This window comes from Rana temporaria, chromosome 2, assembly GCF_905171775.1.
Source record: "Rana temporaria chromosome 2, aRanTem1.1, whole genome shotgun sequence".
Lineage (NCBI taxonomy): Eukaryota > Metazoa > Chordata > Amphibia > Anura > Ranidae > Rana > Rana temporaria.
Genome location: NC_053490.1, coordinates 456,024,588 through 456,038,020, shown reverse-complemented (window position 1 = coordinate 456,038,020; position 13,433 = coordinate 456,024,588). Strand labels below are relative to the sequence as shown.

At 43.6% G+C, this 13,433-nt stretch overlaps 1 protein-coding gene across 2 annotated transcripts; it reads left to right on the top strand.

Annotated features, from left to right (window-relative positions):
- Window positions 1-2,776: 2,776 nt before the first annotated feature.
- On the top strand, window positions 2,777-12,722 carry LOC120928678 (gap junction delta-2 protein-like). Of its 2 annotated transcripts, none has more exons than XM_040339677.1 (2): window positions 2,777-2,989; window positions 11,510-12,722. In XM_040339677.1, the coding sequence occupies exon 2, from the start codon at window positions 11,518-11,520 to the stop codon at window positions 12,589-12,591; it is 1,074 nt and encodes a 357-aa protein (XP_040195611.1). In that variant the 5' UTR covers window positions 2,777-2,989; window positions 11,510-11,517; the 3' UTR covers window positions 12,592-12,722. The 2 variants fall into 2 exon arrangements, with proteins under 2 accessions (XP_040195611.1, XP_040195612.1); XM_040339678.1 differs by lacking the exon at window positions 2,777-2,989 and adding an exon at window positions 7,019-7,069.
- Window positions 12,723-13,433: the final 711 nt, after the last annotated feature.

Sequence of the window (13,433 nt, the reverse complement as noted above, 5' to 3'; positions counted from 1 at the left end):
GTGTAGGGCACATTGCCGTTCAAAATCAGCAAGGTACCCATCAATCTCCCCTTCAGTTTCAATGAAGTTCTTAAAAGCAGCAAAATGTATCTTTCTCCTTTCAGTTGGTGCTGCTGTGACTTCTGCTGCTGCAGAACGTCTTTGCTGTAGCCAATTTGCGTCCACAGTAGCTATAACTCGGTCTATGATCTCCGGTGGAGGGTTAGGACCATAGTGTGCCAGTCTTAGTTTGACAGCCCGATCAAAACTTGCCTCCTCCGGGGTCCTGTCTGTTACGCTGGGCCTTTCCGGTAAGTTCTGTCTTTCCGCTCCATCCATTTGGACAAGTTCCGTGATCACGTCCATCTTCTTATGGTTGCTGGCTGGTCTGCCACGGTTCTCCAGTAGTCCTCGTAGCTCTCCTTTAAGCGATGGAATTATCCCGCTGCTAGCCACCAATTGTAATGGTCACCACCGTTTACGACCTTCCATCCCATCCAAGACAGCTTATCGACACTCCAACCAACAGGACCCGATCCATCCCATTCCCAGAATAAGACGAGACACAGCTCTGTGCTTTCTGGTTTCAAATGCAAGAATGCTTTAATGGTTTCTTCTCAGCTTTTTATGCAGTTACAAGCAGGTGACCGTAATCAAAGGGACAATGAAATCTCCACCCCCCTTCACACCATGGTGCTTCAATCACATACTTTTATCAATAGAATTCACACAAAATACCATCACACAATGAGTTCCCTTCAATCCACATCTTTAGACAGACGGCTTGTCTCCGACAGACAGGTAGTCACACCTGGGCATCAATAGGTTTTAAACCATGTTATCACACAATGGAAAGGTCTAGGAGCAGACCTGAATTAACACCTTTACACAATGGACAATGAAATGTCTATGAGTAGATGCAATTAACACCTTTCAAAAGAATGTGTCCCCACATTGAAAAAGCCAACAACTTGTGATATCTCAAGACATCCTGCAAACATGAATTATTATTAATGTCTCATCTCATGTAATACATGAATTATGATTCACTTGCCACCCCATCTCCTGGCTCAATCTGTGCCCAAAAGTCACTTCTGTTACAAGGAGTTTATGAAAGTGGGCAGTATGTACAGGAGAGGAGTGTGGACGGTATGATACAGAGCAGTATTTACATGAGATGAGTGTGGAGGGTAAGACAGTGAGCAGTATGTGCAGAAGAAGAGTGGGGAGGATATGACAGTGGGCAGTATGCACAGGAGAGGAGTGTGGAGGGTATGACAGTGGGCACTATGTAAAGGAGTGTGGAGGGTATGACAGTGGGCATTATGTATAGGAGAGAAGTGTAGAGGGTATGGCAGTGGGCACTATGAATAGGAGAGCAGTATGACAGTGAGCAGTATGTACAGGAGAGGAGTGTGGAGGGTATGACAGTGGGCACTATGCATAGGAGAGGAGTGTGTAGGGTATGACAGTGAGCAGTATGTACAGGAGAGGAGTGTGGAGGGTATGACAGTGGGCACTATGTACCGATACTTGAAAAAGGAGTGCGGCAGCCTCACCACTCGCTGCCTGTCACTCGGAAACGCGTTGCATACCCGGTGACGCCATCATCCCTCGCCTGCTGTCCACCTGTGCTCCAAGCCTCGTTCTGGAAAGTTTCCCCATCGCAGCCAACCACCTCCATCATCGGTGACAGTGAGTCCACACAGCGCTCCAGCAGACCCTGGATGACAGTGACGGCCGGATGACACCTCTCCCCACCTCAGGATTACTGACTTACATGGGTAAAAGTAGACAGAAGAGAGAGTACCTGTGGGTAAGGGTGGCCAGAAGTGGGTCAGGTACAGGTAGTGTTGTGGGTAAGGATAGCTAAATGGGTTTGGTTTTGTTGGTAAAGGAGATCAGCTAGAGGTATGAGTGTCTCAGGGCTGTTGTATAGGTAGGTGGTCATGCTGTTGGTAACACATGCAAGCTGGAGTGGTGTTGTAGGTAAGGATAGCCAGATTAGGGTGGTGTTTTTGGTAAAGATTACCAAAAGTAGGTGTTGATATGGATGGTTTTGATGGTAAGGGTGGTCAGAAGAGGGTCAGGTTTAAGTAGTATTGCGTGTAAGCGTAGTCAGAATAGGGTCATTCTGTGGGTAAGCTTGGCCAGAGGGGGGTCAAATAAGGGTGGCCACAATGTCTTGGCAGAAACGGGTGGTCCTGTGGGTTAAGGTTAAGGGTGGTCAGAAGAGGGACAAGTACAAGTTGTGTCCTGGCATGAACTGGAGGTAGCCAGGCTCCTGCAGCATCGACAGGCATTAAGGACCCTCCTTGCCTGGGCCTGGAGTCTCCTCACTTTACAAAACCCTCAGTTTTTCCACCCACTTCACAAAAAAACACCTATATGTTTAAAGGAGGGGAACGAATCTCCAAGAATAATTGAGTTGGTGTGAGATATTGCCAAGTTTCATGTGCCTTAGGTATCCTGTACCCTTGACCCTCCTCCCTTTATGAACAATTTTCTGATTTGATATTTTCACTATGGTGAAGCTGACAAATAAAAAGAAGAGAGTTTCTATAAAAATATTCAACCTCTGTGATGCCAGACACATGCTGTGTAGATTGTTGTGATCTGCCAGCCTTGGCATCACTGTCTGTGCCTCTCTTCTCTCCTCATTCAGTTTAGAGTAATTGAGTTGAGGCAAATAACCTGTCCATTCCTTCTCTTTGCCCTTTTTCTAGCTCATTCTGTTGTGCTGAGTTGCTGAATAGCAGCAAAAGAGGCAATGACCCCATGTCACACTTGTGTCTTTGTCACTCACTGTAAATTAAACCTTTTTGTCCTCCTATGTGTACAATGAGTGCGTGTGCTAAACAATTTGGATATGTGCTGTCAGCCTATTCTTCATAGAGTGGCCCAGGGGCATAGTCCATCACAGCCTGATTTCTGTAACCTGGAGCTACACGATGTGACTGTCACCTATGGAAACCTCTTGCGTCCTATTTAAGGGGACACATACAATAAGGTAAGTGCAGAACCTTTCCAAGCCAATAATTGCATTGTTTCCATCTCATAGGCAATACTATAAACACTATCTATAGGACTATCAATAGACATCAGGTAGGGACACATAACACATGTAGTCATAATAGCATTATTATTACTATCTTTTTTATTATTATTATAATTTTCTTATTATTATTATTATTATTATTATTATTATTATATCCAGGGCTTTTTTTCAGGGGGAACTTGGGGGAACTCAGTTCCACCACCTTTGGCTCAGACCCTTTGGTGCCCGCTCACCACAATCACTTGTAAACACAGAAGTCTGGTTTCTGTGTTTACAAGTGACAGCTCTGCACTCTGTATGTAACCACCTGAACTCTGCACTCTGTATGTAATGCAATCCTGGTATTTAATGCCCCTTTAAGACCCTTCTACTGTTTGAGAAATTTGAACGGGGTCGTGGTTGAGTTCCTGCACCTATTTTCTGAGAAAAAAAGCTCTGATTATATCACTTTAAACTTCTATAAAAAGGTGAACCTGACGGATGACAACCAAGGTCATAAAACATTTGCCTACTTTACTGTATCATGTAAGAACGTATATATATTTATTTATTTCAATAGGTATAATATATCAAAGTTTCATATAATATATTAGCAACTCTTCAAATTTAAACAGACACCCCCATGTTTTTATTTTCTGTTTCAGGCAAATCTGAATTTGTTCTGAAAAAAAATGTTAATAGCAAGAATGCCCATAAAAATGTGTTTAAATCTCATCTGATCCAGTCAAAATCCAGACAATGATTTAGATGTCTGCAGAGAAAAAGACATTAGCAAACATCCTCTGCAGGCTGAATTTTAGGATGAGGGGGGGGGGGGGGGGGCAGTGGAATTTTTCAATACATGTTAATTTGTAACTCATACAATGAGAGCCGATTCACACAGGGGCGGCGATGACTTTGGGGGCGACTCGGCAAGGCGATCTCAAGACGACTTCAGAGGCGACTTGCAAAATTACTTCTGTATTGATGTCAATACATGTCGCCCTGAGTCGCCGCCAAAGTCGTACAAGAACCTTTTTCTAAGTTGGAGCGACTTGAGTAGCTCCTATTAGAACGGTTCCATTGAACAGAATGGGACGCAACTCGTCAGGCGGCTGAGATGCCTGACGAGTCGCCCCTGTGTGAACCGGATTCAGGTAGGGGGGCGTATCTTTAAGACGGCGCAGCGTATCCTATTTACGCTACGCCGCCTTAAGACAGAGAGGCAAGTACTGTATTCACAAAGTACTTGCCTCCTAACTTACGGCGGCGTATCGTAAATGGGGCTGGCGTAAGCGCGCCTAATTCAAATGAGGATGAGGGGGCGTGTTTTATGTTAATGGTGGGTGACCCGACGTGATTGACGTTTTTTACGAACGGTGCATGCGCCGTCCGTGTACATATCCCAGTGTGCATTGCTCCAAAGTACAACGCAAGGACGTATTTGTTTCGACCTGAATGTAAATTACGTCCAGCCCTATTCACAGACGACTTACGCAAACGACGTAAAGTTTTCAAATTTCGACGCGGGAACGGCGGCCATACTTAACATTGACTACGCCTCCTAGGGGGCAGCTTTATCTTTACGCGGCGTATCTCTTACGGAAACGGCGTATCTTTACTGCCACGGGCGCACGTACGTTCGTAAATCGGCATATCTAGTCATTTACATATTTTACGCCAAACTCAACGGAAGCGCCAGCCTAAAAATTACACTTTAAGATACGACGGCGTAGGAGATATACGCCGCTCGTATCTTAGCCTAATTTAAGCGTATCTGGTTTCCAGAATACGCTTAAATTAACGCCGGCGTAGATTCAGAGTTACGCCAGCGTATCTACTGATACGCCGGCGTAACTCTCTATGAATCTGGCTATATATATCCGCCATTCAGGAGGATTTGGAAAGATAAATTATTTCCAATTCTGGATGTGGAGTATTTTCAAGGGGTTTTGGTTGGTCTTCCCACAGGCCTGGTAGGCTTTCTACCACCAAATAATTCAAGCACAGTACTCAATAATAGGATCCGAGGCCCTGCGGGATTGCCCATAAAACGCATTGGTCCAATAACGGATCCTAAGGCCATAAAAACTGTTTATCCTGGATGGCTAACCTATGCAGATGTTTTCAACAAATTTTTTATATTTGTGATATCTCTAATAAAATGCTATACTTTTATATATAAATAGTCTGTCCTTGTCTGCATTACACCCAAGAAGGTACATGTAAAGTCCCAAATAATTTTTGTACTTTTTTATGCATTATCTTGGGGATGATACCCCAAAAAGGTTAAGAGATTTTATAACGCTCTACCCCTCATACAAAACTATGTTTTACAGTAAGTGAAAGCATACAAAGAATAACATTTTAGGGCTCATTCACAATTATTATGCTTATTATGCAATTATGCTTATTGCAGTGCATTAAAACACACACACACACGTTAACCCTTGTAACTGTAGTCACATGCTAACATGCATTGCAGCAGTACATTCATTATAAACTGGCTGCAACCTCACAGAAATGACTGCATTGTGGTGTGTTGCATTCTACTGCATTCATGTGTTTGGATGTCATTCTAAATAAATGCTGCCACAGCTAAATGTGTGTTAGTGTGCATTGCCTCAATGGTCTAGTTGCAGGGGTGGCAAACTTAATTTCATTGTGGGCTGCATTAGCAGTATGGTTGCCCTCAAAGGGGCAGTTGTATCTGGAGTGTGCTATGTACAGAGTGCAGGGTTCAGGATTACGCTACATATGGAATGCAGAGTTCAGGAGTGTGTTACATACAGGGTGCAGAGTTCAGAGGTGTGCTGTGTATAGAGTGCAGTTCCAGGGGTGCCCTATGTGCAGAGTGTAGAGTTCAGGGGTGCACTACAAACAGAGTGCAGAGTTTAGGAATGAGCTGTGTACAGACTGCAGGGTTTAGGGGTAAGCTGTGTACACAGAGCGGGGTTTAGGGGTAAGCTAAGCTGTGTACAGCGAGCAGGGTTTAGGGGTGCACTATGCACAGTGTAAAACACTAATAGTAGTAACTCCCTATCTAGGTGCCTCTAGTATCACCCTGTGTAGGCGGCTCTCTCTACTACCGATGTATTTGGCTCTATTAAAACTCCTTTTTGGTAGGAGGCGCTGCCTTGCAGGGAGATCATTCTCGCTCTCCGATTTTGGAGAGCTGTTCCCACTGTGCCCCACGGTCTAGTGTATGTTTTTGCAACATATAGGTGTAAATGGGGACTTTTCAAGACCTGTCATTAGACAGAAAAGGAGGCTACCATTGCTGAACTCTACTTGGCTATCATGCTGATCAGTATTTGAAATCATTTTCCTAAAAACAAGCAGGCATAAAAAGTGCAAAAACTCCATACTTAGAAAAACCACATGACTATAAACATTAAGGAGGAATCGGGACCCCAGTGGCAATATCAATCCCAGGCATGGATGTCACGTGAAGAGACCAGAGCGTCACTCAACAACAGACCCAAGACTGACAAGTTCTCGAGAGAGGCCCCAACAGCAATTAGCGACTTTTGTCAATAAAGCCTGGTTCGGTCAACTCTCAGGCCCCATACACACGAGAGGATTTATCCGCGGATACGGTCCAGCGGACCGTATCCGCGGATAAATCCTCTCGAGGATTTCAGAAGATTTCTATGCGATGGCGTGTACACACCATCGCATTGAAATCCGCGCCGAAATCCTCTGGCGATGACGTGTCGCGCCGTCGCCGCGATTATGACGCGGCGACGGGCGCGACGCTGTCATATAAGGAATTCCACGCATGCGTCAAATCATTACGACGCGTGCGGGGAATCCCTTTGGACGGATGGATCCGGTGAGTCTGTACAGACGAGCGGATCCATCCTTTGGGATGGACTTCAGCAAATGGATTTGTTGAGCATAAAATAAATATCCGCAGGAGTGTACACACCATAGAATCTATCCGCTGAAACCCATTTGATGGGATTTATCTGCGGATAGATTCTATGGTGTGTACGGGGCCTCACAGTGTGTGAGACCACGACTTACCAAGCACAGTTGTTCAATTACCAGGTCAGATGATCAGTTAGTTGGTAACTTTAATGCCGCGTACACACGATCGTTTTTCGGCATGAAAAAAAAATGTTGTTTTTCAGCATGTCCAAAAAACAAAGTTTTTCCAACTTCATCATTAAAAACGATGTTGCCCACACACCATCGTTTTTGAAAAATGATGAACAAAGCGTGGTGACGTACAACACGTACAACGGCACTCTAAAGGGGAAGTTCTATTCGCCTTTGGCCTGCTTTTAGCTGATTCCTTGTTAATAAAAGACAATTTGCGCTTTTTTGTCTGTTACAGCGTGATGAATGTGCTTACTCCATTATGAATGGTAGTTTTACCAGAACAAGCGCTCCCGTCTCATAACTTGCTTCTGAGCATGCGCGGGTTTAAAACGTTGTTTTAGCCCACATACGATCATTTTTTACAACCCGAAAAACAACATTTTTTAAAACGACGTTAATAAATGCAGCATGTTCGGAAAAAAAAATTGTTTTTTTTTTCATGCCGAAAAACGATCGTGTGTACGCGGCATAAGACCCTAATGTATTTATGATCACAACTAACTAATATATTAGACTACTAGATCAGTGTTGTATGTGATTGCCATTTGGGGCCATTTACATCATATCACTTTACTATATCTGTTGCTTCATGGTCTCTTTTGTTTTATCAGAAATAAAGCAGATTGTTAATTCTGAGAGGTTATACATATTGTCAGTGGTCCATTATTGGGCATCTGGAAATTGTGAGACTGTAAAGCTGAATTCCAGCAATTCAGCCACTTTGTAAAAAGTGCAGGCACACTATGGGGGTTATTTACGAAAGGCAAATCTGTACTCTGTACTTGTAGTGTAAAGTGGATTTGCCTTTTGTAAATAACCCCCTATGAGTTCAAGTCCAAGGAGGTGCATGACATCTCCCGAACTTATTATTATCTGTTATTTATATCTGGCAGGTTTGTGGAGCAGACATTGACACTTGGGGTTGTCAGAGAGGAGAGTGAGGAACACAGAGCTTCTATGCCTGCCGCTCCTCTCTGCTGCCCATTAAGAGAAGTCTTTATATTATGTAAAAGAGATCACATAATACAAAAATTTTATTTAGAATTGAAAATTTCCCCCTAAAGGAGCTGCAAAGCCTGAAGCATCACCTGCATATGAAGTGAAGTTCTATGTTCTTTGTCTAGACGCAGTTTTTTTCTGTTTGTGTATGGTTTTCCTGCTGTAAATGCATTTTCTGGGTCAGTGATTCCAAATCTATAGAAGATACAGAAGCATACAGTTCTAAAAAATTACAATTACACATAAAAAAAAAGCCCCAATGCCATTTACATCTGTGTGTATAACACTAAAAAAAACAAAAAAAAACAACAGGTTTTATCCTATAGAAATAGAGGTCTGTGTGTTCATAACCAGGGCTGCTAATAGAAAGCACAGGGCCCCATACAACTTACCTCAGTGGTCTCTAAACTGCGGCCCTGGGGCCAGATGTGGCCCTTTGCTGGCTTTTATCCGGCCCTTGGGTCACTATTTTATTCACTGACACCAATAAAGGACACAATTCCTACCAATTATATCAATGATGGGGCACAGTTCTTCCTAATGACACCAATGACGGGTCTCAATTCCTCCCAATGACACCAATGATGGGGCACAATTCCTCCCAATGACACCAATGACGGGGCACAATTCCACCTAATGACACCAATGACAGGGCACAATTCTACCCAATGACACCAGTGATGGGACACAAGTCCTCTAAATGACACCAGTGATGGGGCACGATTCCTCCCATTGAGACCAATAATGGGGAATTGTTTACTCCCACTGATGCAGGGACATTTTGTACTTCCGATGGTCTGGCCCTCTAAAGTCTAAAGGACAGTAAACTGGCCCTTTGTTTAGAAAGTTTGGAGACCCCTGGCTTAAATGATAGGAGCTCCCCCCCGAAACTATCAAGTGGTATTTTAACTAAAATGCCATGGCCGTAATGCTTTGCTTCACAGCCACAGCATAAATTATACCCCCATTAAACCAGACCCATTCATGAGCTCTGCAAGCAACCCACATCTGTGTGCAAAGCACATGGTTGCCGTCCCCTAGAGCAGGGATAAAGCAGACAGGCCTCCTTACCTCCTACTTGAAGTGCAAACATTTTTTGCATTCTTTTTTTAGGATTGTATTTTTTATTTATTTATTTTATTTTTTATTTTTTTAAATTTTTTTAACTGCCCATTCGTGGGGGGGCTTTGGAGAAATATCATGGTTCACAGTGCACAGACCCCTGATGTCTCACATTTAAGAGACTGAGGGCATATATTCATCAGTCCCTTTCTCTGCAGCCTCAGCTACACTGGACAGTGAATGAATGGGAAGCACTCAGAGGCTTCCAGTTTATTCACAAACCAAAGCATAGAAAACACAGTTTACTATGCTTCAGTGATAAATAAACACAGGAACGTTCAGTACCGATTGCTCACTGTGTTCACTCCATCCTCAAATTGATCTCCCTGTGTGCCCGCAGTAGGTGCTGGCGGGAGAGGAGGGAAGCTGGCAGCACTGAGGGGAAGTGGGTTGCAACAGTAGGAGGAAAGGGGGCACAGATCCAAGAAGCAGAGTAGCCAACAATACTGCAGGGGGGGTCCACTAGAGTCACAAATTACAGCAATAAGGCAGTACAGCTGGCCCTCCTGCTCAGAAGATTCCTGGGCCCCTGTTTTGGACTGATGGGGTCAGTGGCCCTGTTCATAACTAACACTCTGACAATCGTCACTATAAATACCTTCTTATAACCTTTATGCAAAATTGTACACATTGTACACATTGTTGGTGATATATACTGAACTGGGCATGCCTTGAAAATGCTAGTTACCTAGTTATCAGTTAGCGACAACTAGGCTTAAATTCTAACAAACAATTATTCAGATAAGGATTCTGACTTCACTTTCTGCATACTTATTTCACATCAGAGGCTTGGGGCACAGACAAGAGAGGCAAGGCAACAAGTATTTTAAGAAAGGTGTCAGCTACAGAAGTTAAATCTAGTAAAAGCCAACCAGGTTTGCTAGATAGCTTTCAGGCCTACCTGTGATCACACCACGGGCCGGATTCAGAAACCTGAGCGTATCTTTCTCCTGGCGTAACGTATCTCAGATACGTTACGCCGCTGTAACTTTGGGCGCAAGTTCTGTATTCAGAAAGAACTTGTGCCCTTATTTACGGCAGCGTAATGTATGTGTGGCGGCGTAAGGCCGCGTAATTCAAATGGGGATGTTGGGGGCGTGTTGTATTTAAATTTGACTTGACCCCGCATTTTTTTTTCATTTTTTTTAACGGCGCACGTGCCGTCCGTAAAATATCCCAGTGTGCATTGCACCAAAGTACGCCGCAAGGACGTATTGGAATCGACGTGAACGTAAATGACGTCCAGCCGGATTCGCGAACGACTTACGCAAACGACGTAACATTTTCAAAATTTGACGCGGGAACGACGGCCATACTTAACATAGGATACGCCGCACTTACCCCTGCTATAGCAGGGGTAACTTTCCGCCGGAAAAAGCTGAACGCAAACGACGTAAAAAAAAAAAGCGCCGGGCGGTCGTTCGTTTCTGAATCGGCGTAAATGCTAATTTGCATATTCCTCGCGTAAACATACGGAAGCGCCACCTAGCGGCCGGCCTGAAATTGTAGCCTAAGATCCGACGGTGTAAGACACTTATGCCGCGTACACACCATCACTTTATGTGATGAAAAAAAATGACGTTTTTAAAAACGTCACTTTAATTGACTGTGTGTGGGGGAAAACGTCGTTTTATGTCTTGTAAAAAACGACCAAAAAAAATTGAAGCATGCTTCAATTTTATGTGTCGTTTTTCAAAAGTGCACTTTTTACTTCACAGAAATTGACCGTGTGTAGCAAAAAACGTTGTTTTCTAAGACGTTTTTTCATCCACGCATGCCCAGAAGCTACTTATGAAGCAAGCTTCAATGGTAAAACGTGGTGGAACGTAACCTCACTTTGCAAGATCATTGTGAGAAAACGATGGTGTGTAGGCAACTTCGTCTTTGAAAATTGAAGTTTCAAAAACGTCATTTTTTACTTCACAGAAAGTGTCGTTTTTTTTCATCACATAAAGTGATGGTGTGTACGCGGCATTACATCTGTCGGATCTTAGTCATATCTATGCGTAAAATGATTCTATGAATCACATAGATACGACCGAGCGCACTCAAAGATACGACGGCGTATCTCTTTTCTGAATCCGGCCCCACATGTTTTTTTTCTCACAACAATGTGTATAGACATGCCTAAAAGAACCACTTGACCATATACGAATATGCTCGTTCTGGATATTCACAGCTCTGTAGTAACTCATTAAATTCCACAGTTTCCAATTTGAACAAAAAAGAAATCCTTACTAGTAAGTTTTCTGATCCTTATTATAGGTTCCAGAATGGGAGACTGGTCTATCTTGGGACGTCTACTAACGGAAGTCCAAAACCATTCTACTGTAATTGGAAAAATATGGCTGACAATGCTCCTGATATTCCGAATCCTCCTGGTAACACTGGTGGGAGATGCAATGTATGGCGATGAACAGTCTAAATTCACATGCAATACCCTTCAACCTGGATGCAACAATGTATGTTATGACAGCTTTGCCCCGGTTTCACATCTTAGATTTTGGATCTTTCAGATCGTGCTAGTGTCCACACCTTCCATTTTCTACATCATCTATGTACTGCACAAAATTGCTAAAGATGAGAAGACTGAGCTAGAAAGGGCCTACATAATGGAACTTCTTCAAAGTTTATCCATTGGTGAACATTTCCTGAAAACCAAACAAGGTTCAGAAGCAGATGAGCAGGTGGAGGTTAAAGACATATCCAGAAAAGGAGAGAGGTTCAAGCCAAAGTTTTCTAATGATCCTGTGCGCTGTCCCATTCCTGTGTTTGATAAGATGCACGTTATTTACATTGTCCATGTGGTCCTCAGGTCAATTATGGAAGTGGTGTTCTTAGTTGGTCAATTCTACCTTTATGGCTTTGAAGTACCTCACCTATTCCAGTGTCACACCTACCCTTGTCCTACTACAACAGACTGTTTTGTCTCCAGAGCTACTGAGAAGACAGTCTTTCTCAACTTCATGTTCGGAGTTGGTCTTGGTTGTTTTATTTTGAATATTGTGGAGCTGCATTACCTTGGGTGGTTTTATGTATTTAGAATCTTAGCGGTTGCTTGCAATACTTGTTGTGAATTTAAGAGCAGGAAGAAAAAGAGGCGCATGGTACTGCACCCCGAGCAGAACAGTCTACTTATACATCTAAAGGACACTATTCAAGAACGATTTGTCCTGAAGACCTCATCAAGCCTTTCCACAGAGAAAATTGGCTGTCTACCTTCCCCACCAGTAAACACAATTTCCTTCACAAATGATGACACTGATGATACTACCTCAAGGAGGAGTCCAGATATTAAACACTCTAATATAGCCAAAATACCCAAGGGCAAGAAATCATGGCTATAAGTGGTTGAATTTTCAAACTGTCATAGTGTTTTAAAAGAAAGTGTGGTATTTGACTATTTAGTTTACATCTGGGTGATTATACATTAGTCTATAATTGCATGCAATATATTTAAATATATTTTTAAACTTGATAGTCAGTCATGTTTCTAAATCTAGTATAATAAAATGTGGTCTTCTGTGTTGCTGATATAAGTTTAGGTCAGATTATAAATTTATAGGCCCGGATTTACATACATCGGCGCATATTTATGCCGCCGTAGCGTATCTCTTTTACGCTACGCCGGCGCAGTGCACAGAGGCAAGCACTGGATTCACAAAGCACTTGCTCCCACTCGCTGTTAAAGATATGCTGGGTTTCCTCGGCATAATCCAGCGTAGGTGGAAGTGGGCGTGAGCCATGCTAATGAGGCATGACCCCATGCAAATGATGGGCCAAGCGTCGTAGAAGTACTTAAAGCGGTGGTTCACCCTAAAATCCACTTTCTGTCACTAGATCCAGCATACTGCTGACATCTGCAGTATGCTGGATTTTTTTTTTGTACTTATCGTTTTATCCGTATGTCTGCTCCGGCTCCGAGCGGCGTATCCTTCCGGGTATAGGCGTTCCTAAGTAAAGCGCAGTTGATTGACGGGCTTGGATAGCGCGTCACACCTTCCGGAAATAGCTGACGTGACTCTCAGCAATTTACGGCGCCTGCGCAGTCAGCTCTACACGGCAGGCGCAGGCGCCGTAAGCAGCCGAGAGTCACGTCGGCTATTTCCGGAAGGTGTGACGCGCTATCCAAGCCCGTCAATCAACTGCGCTTTACTTAGGAACGCCCATTCCCCGACGGATTCCCCGC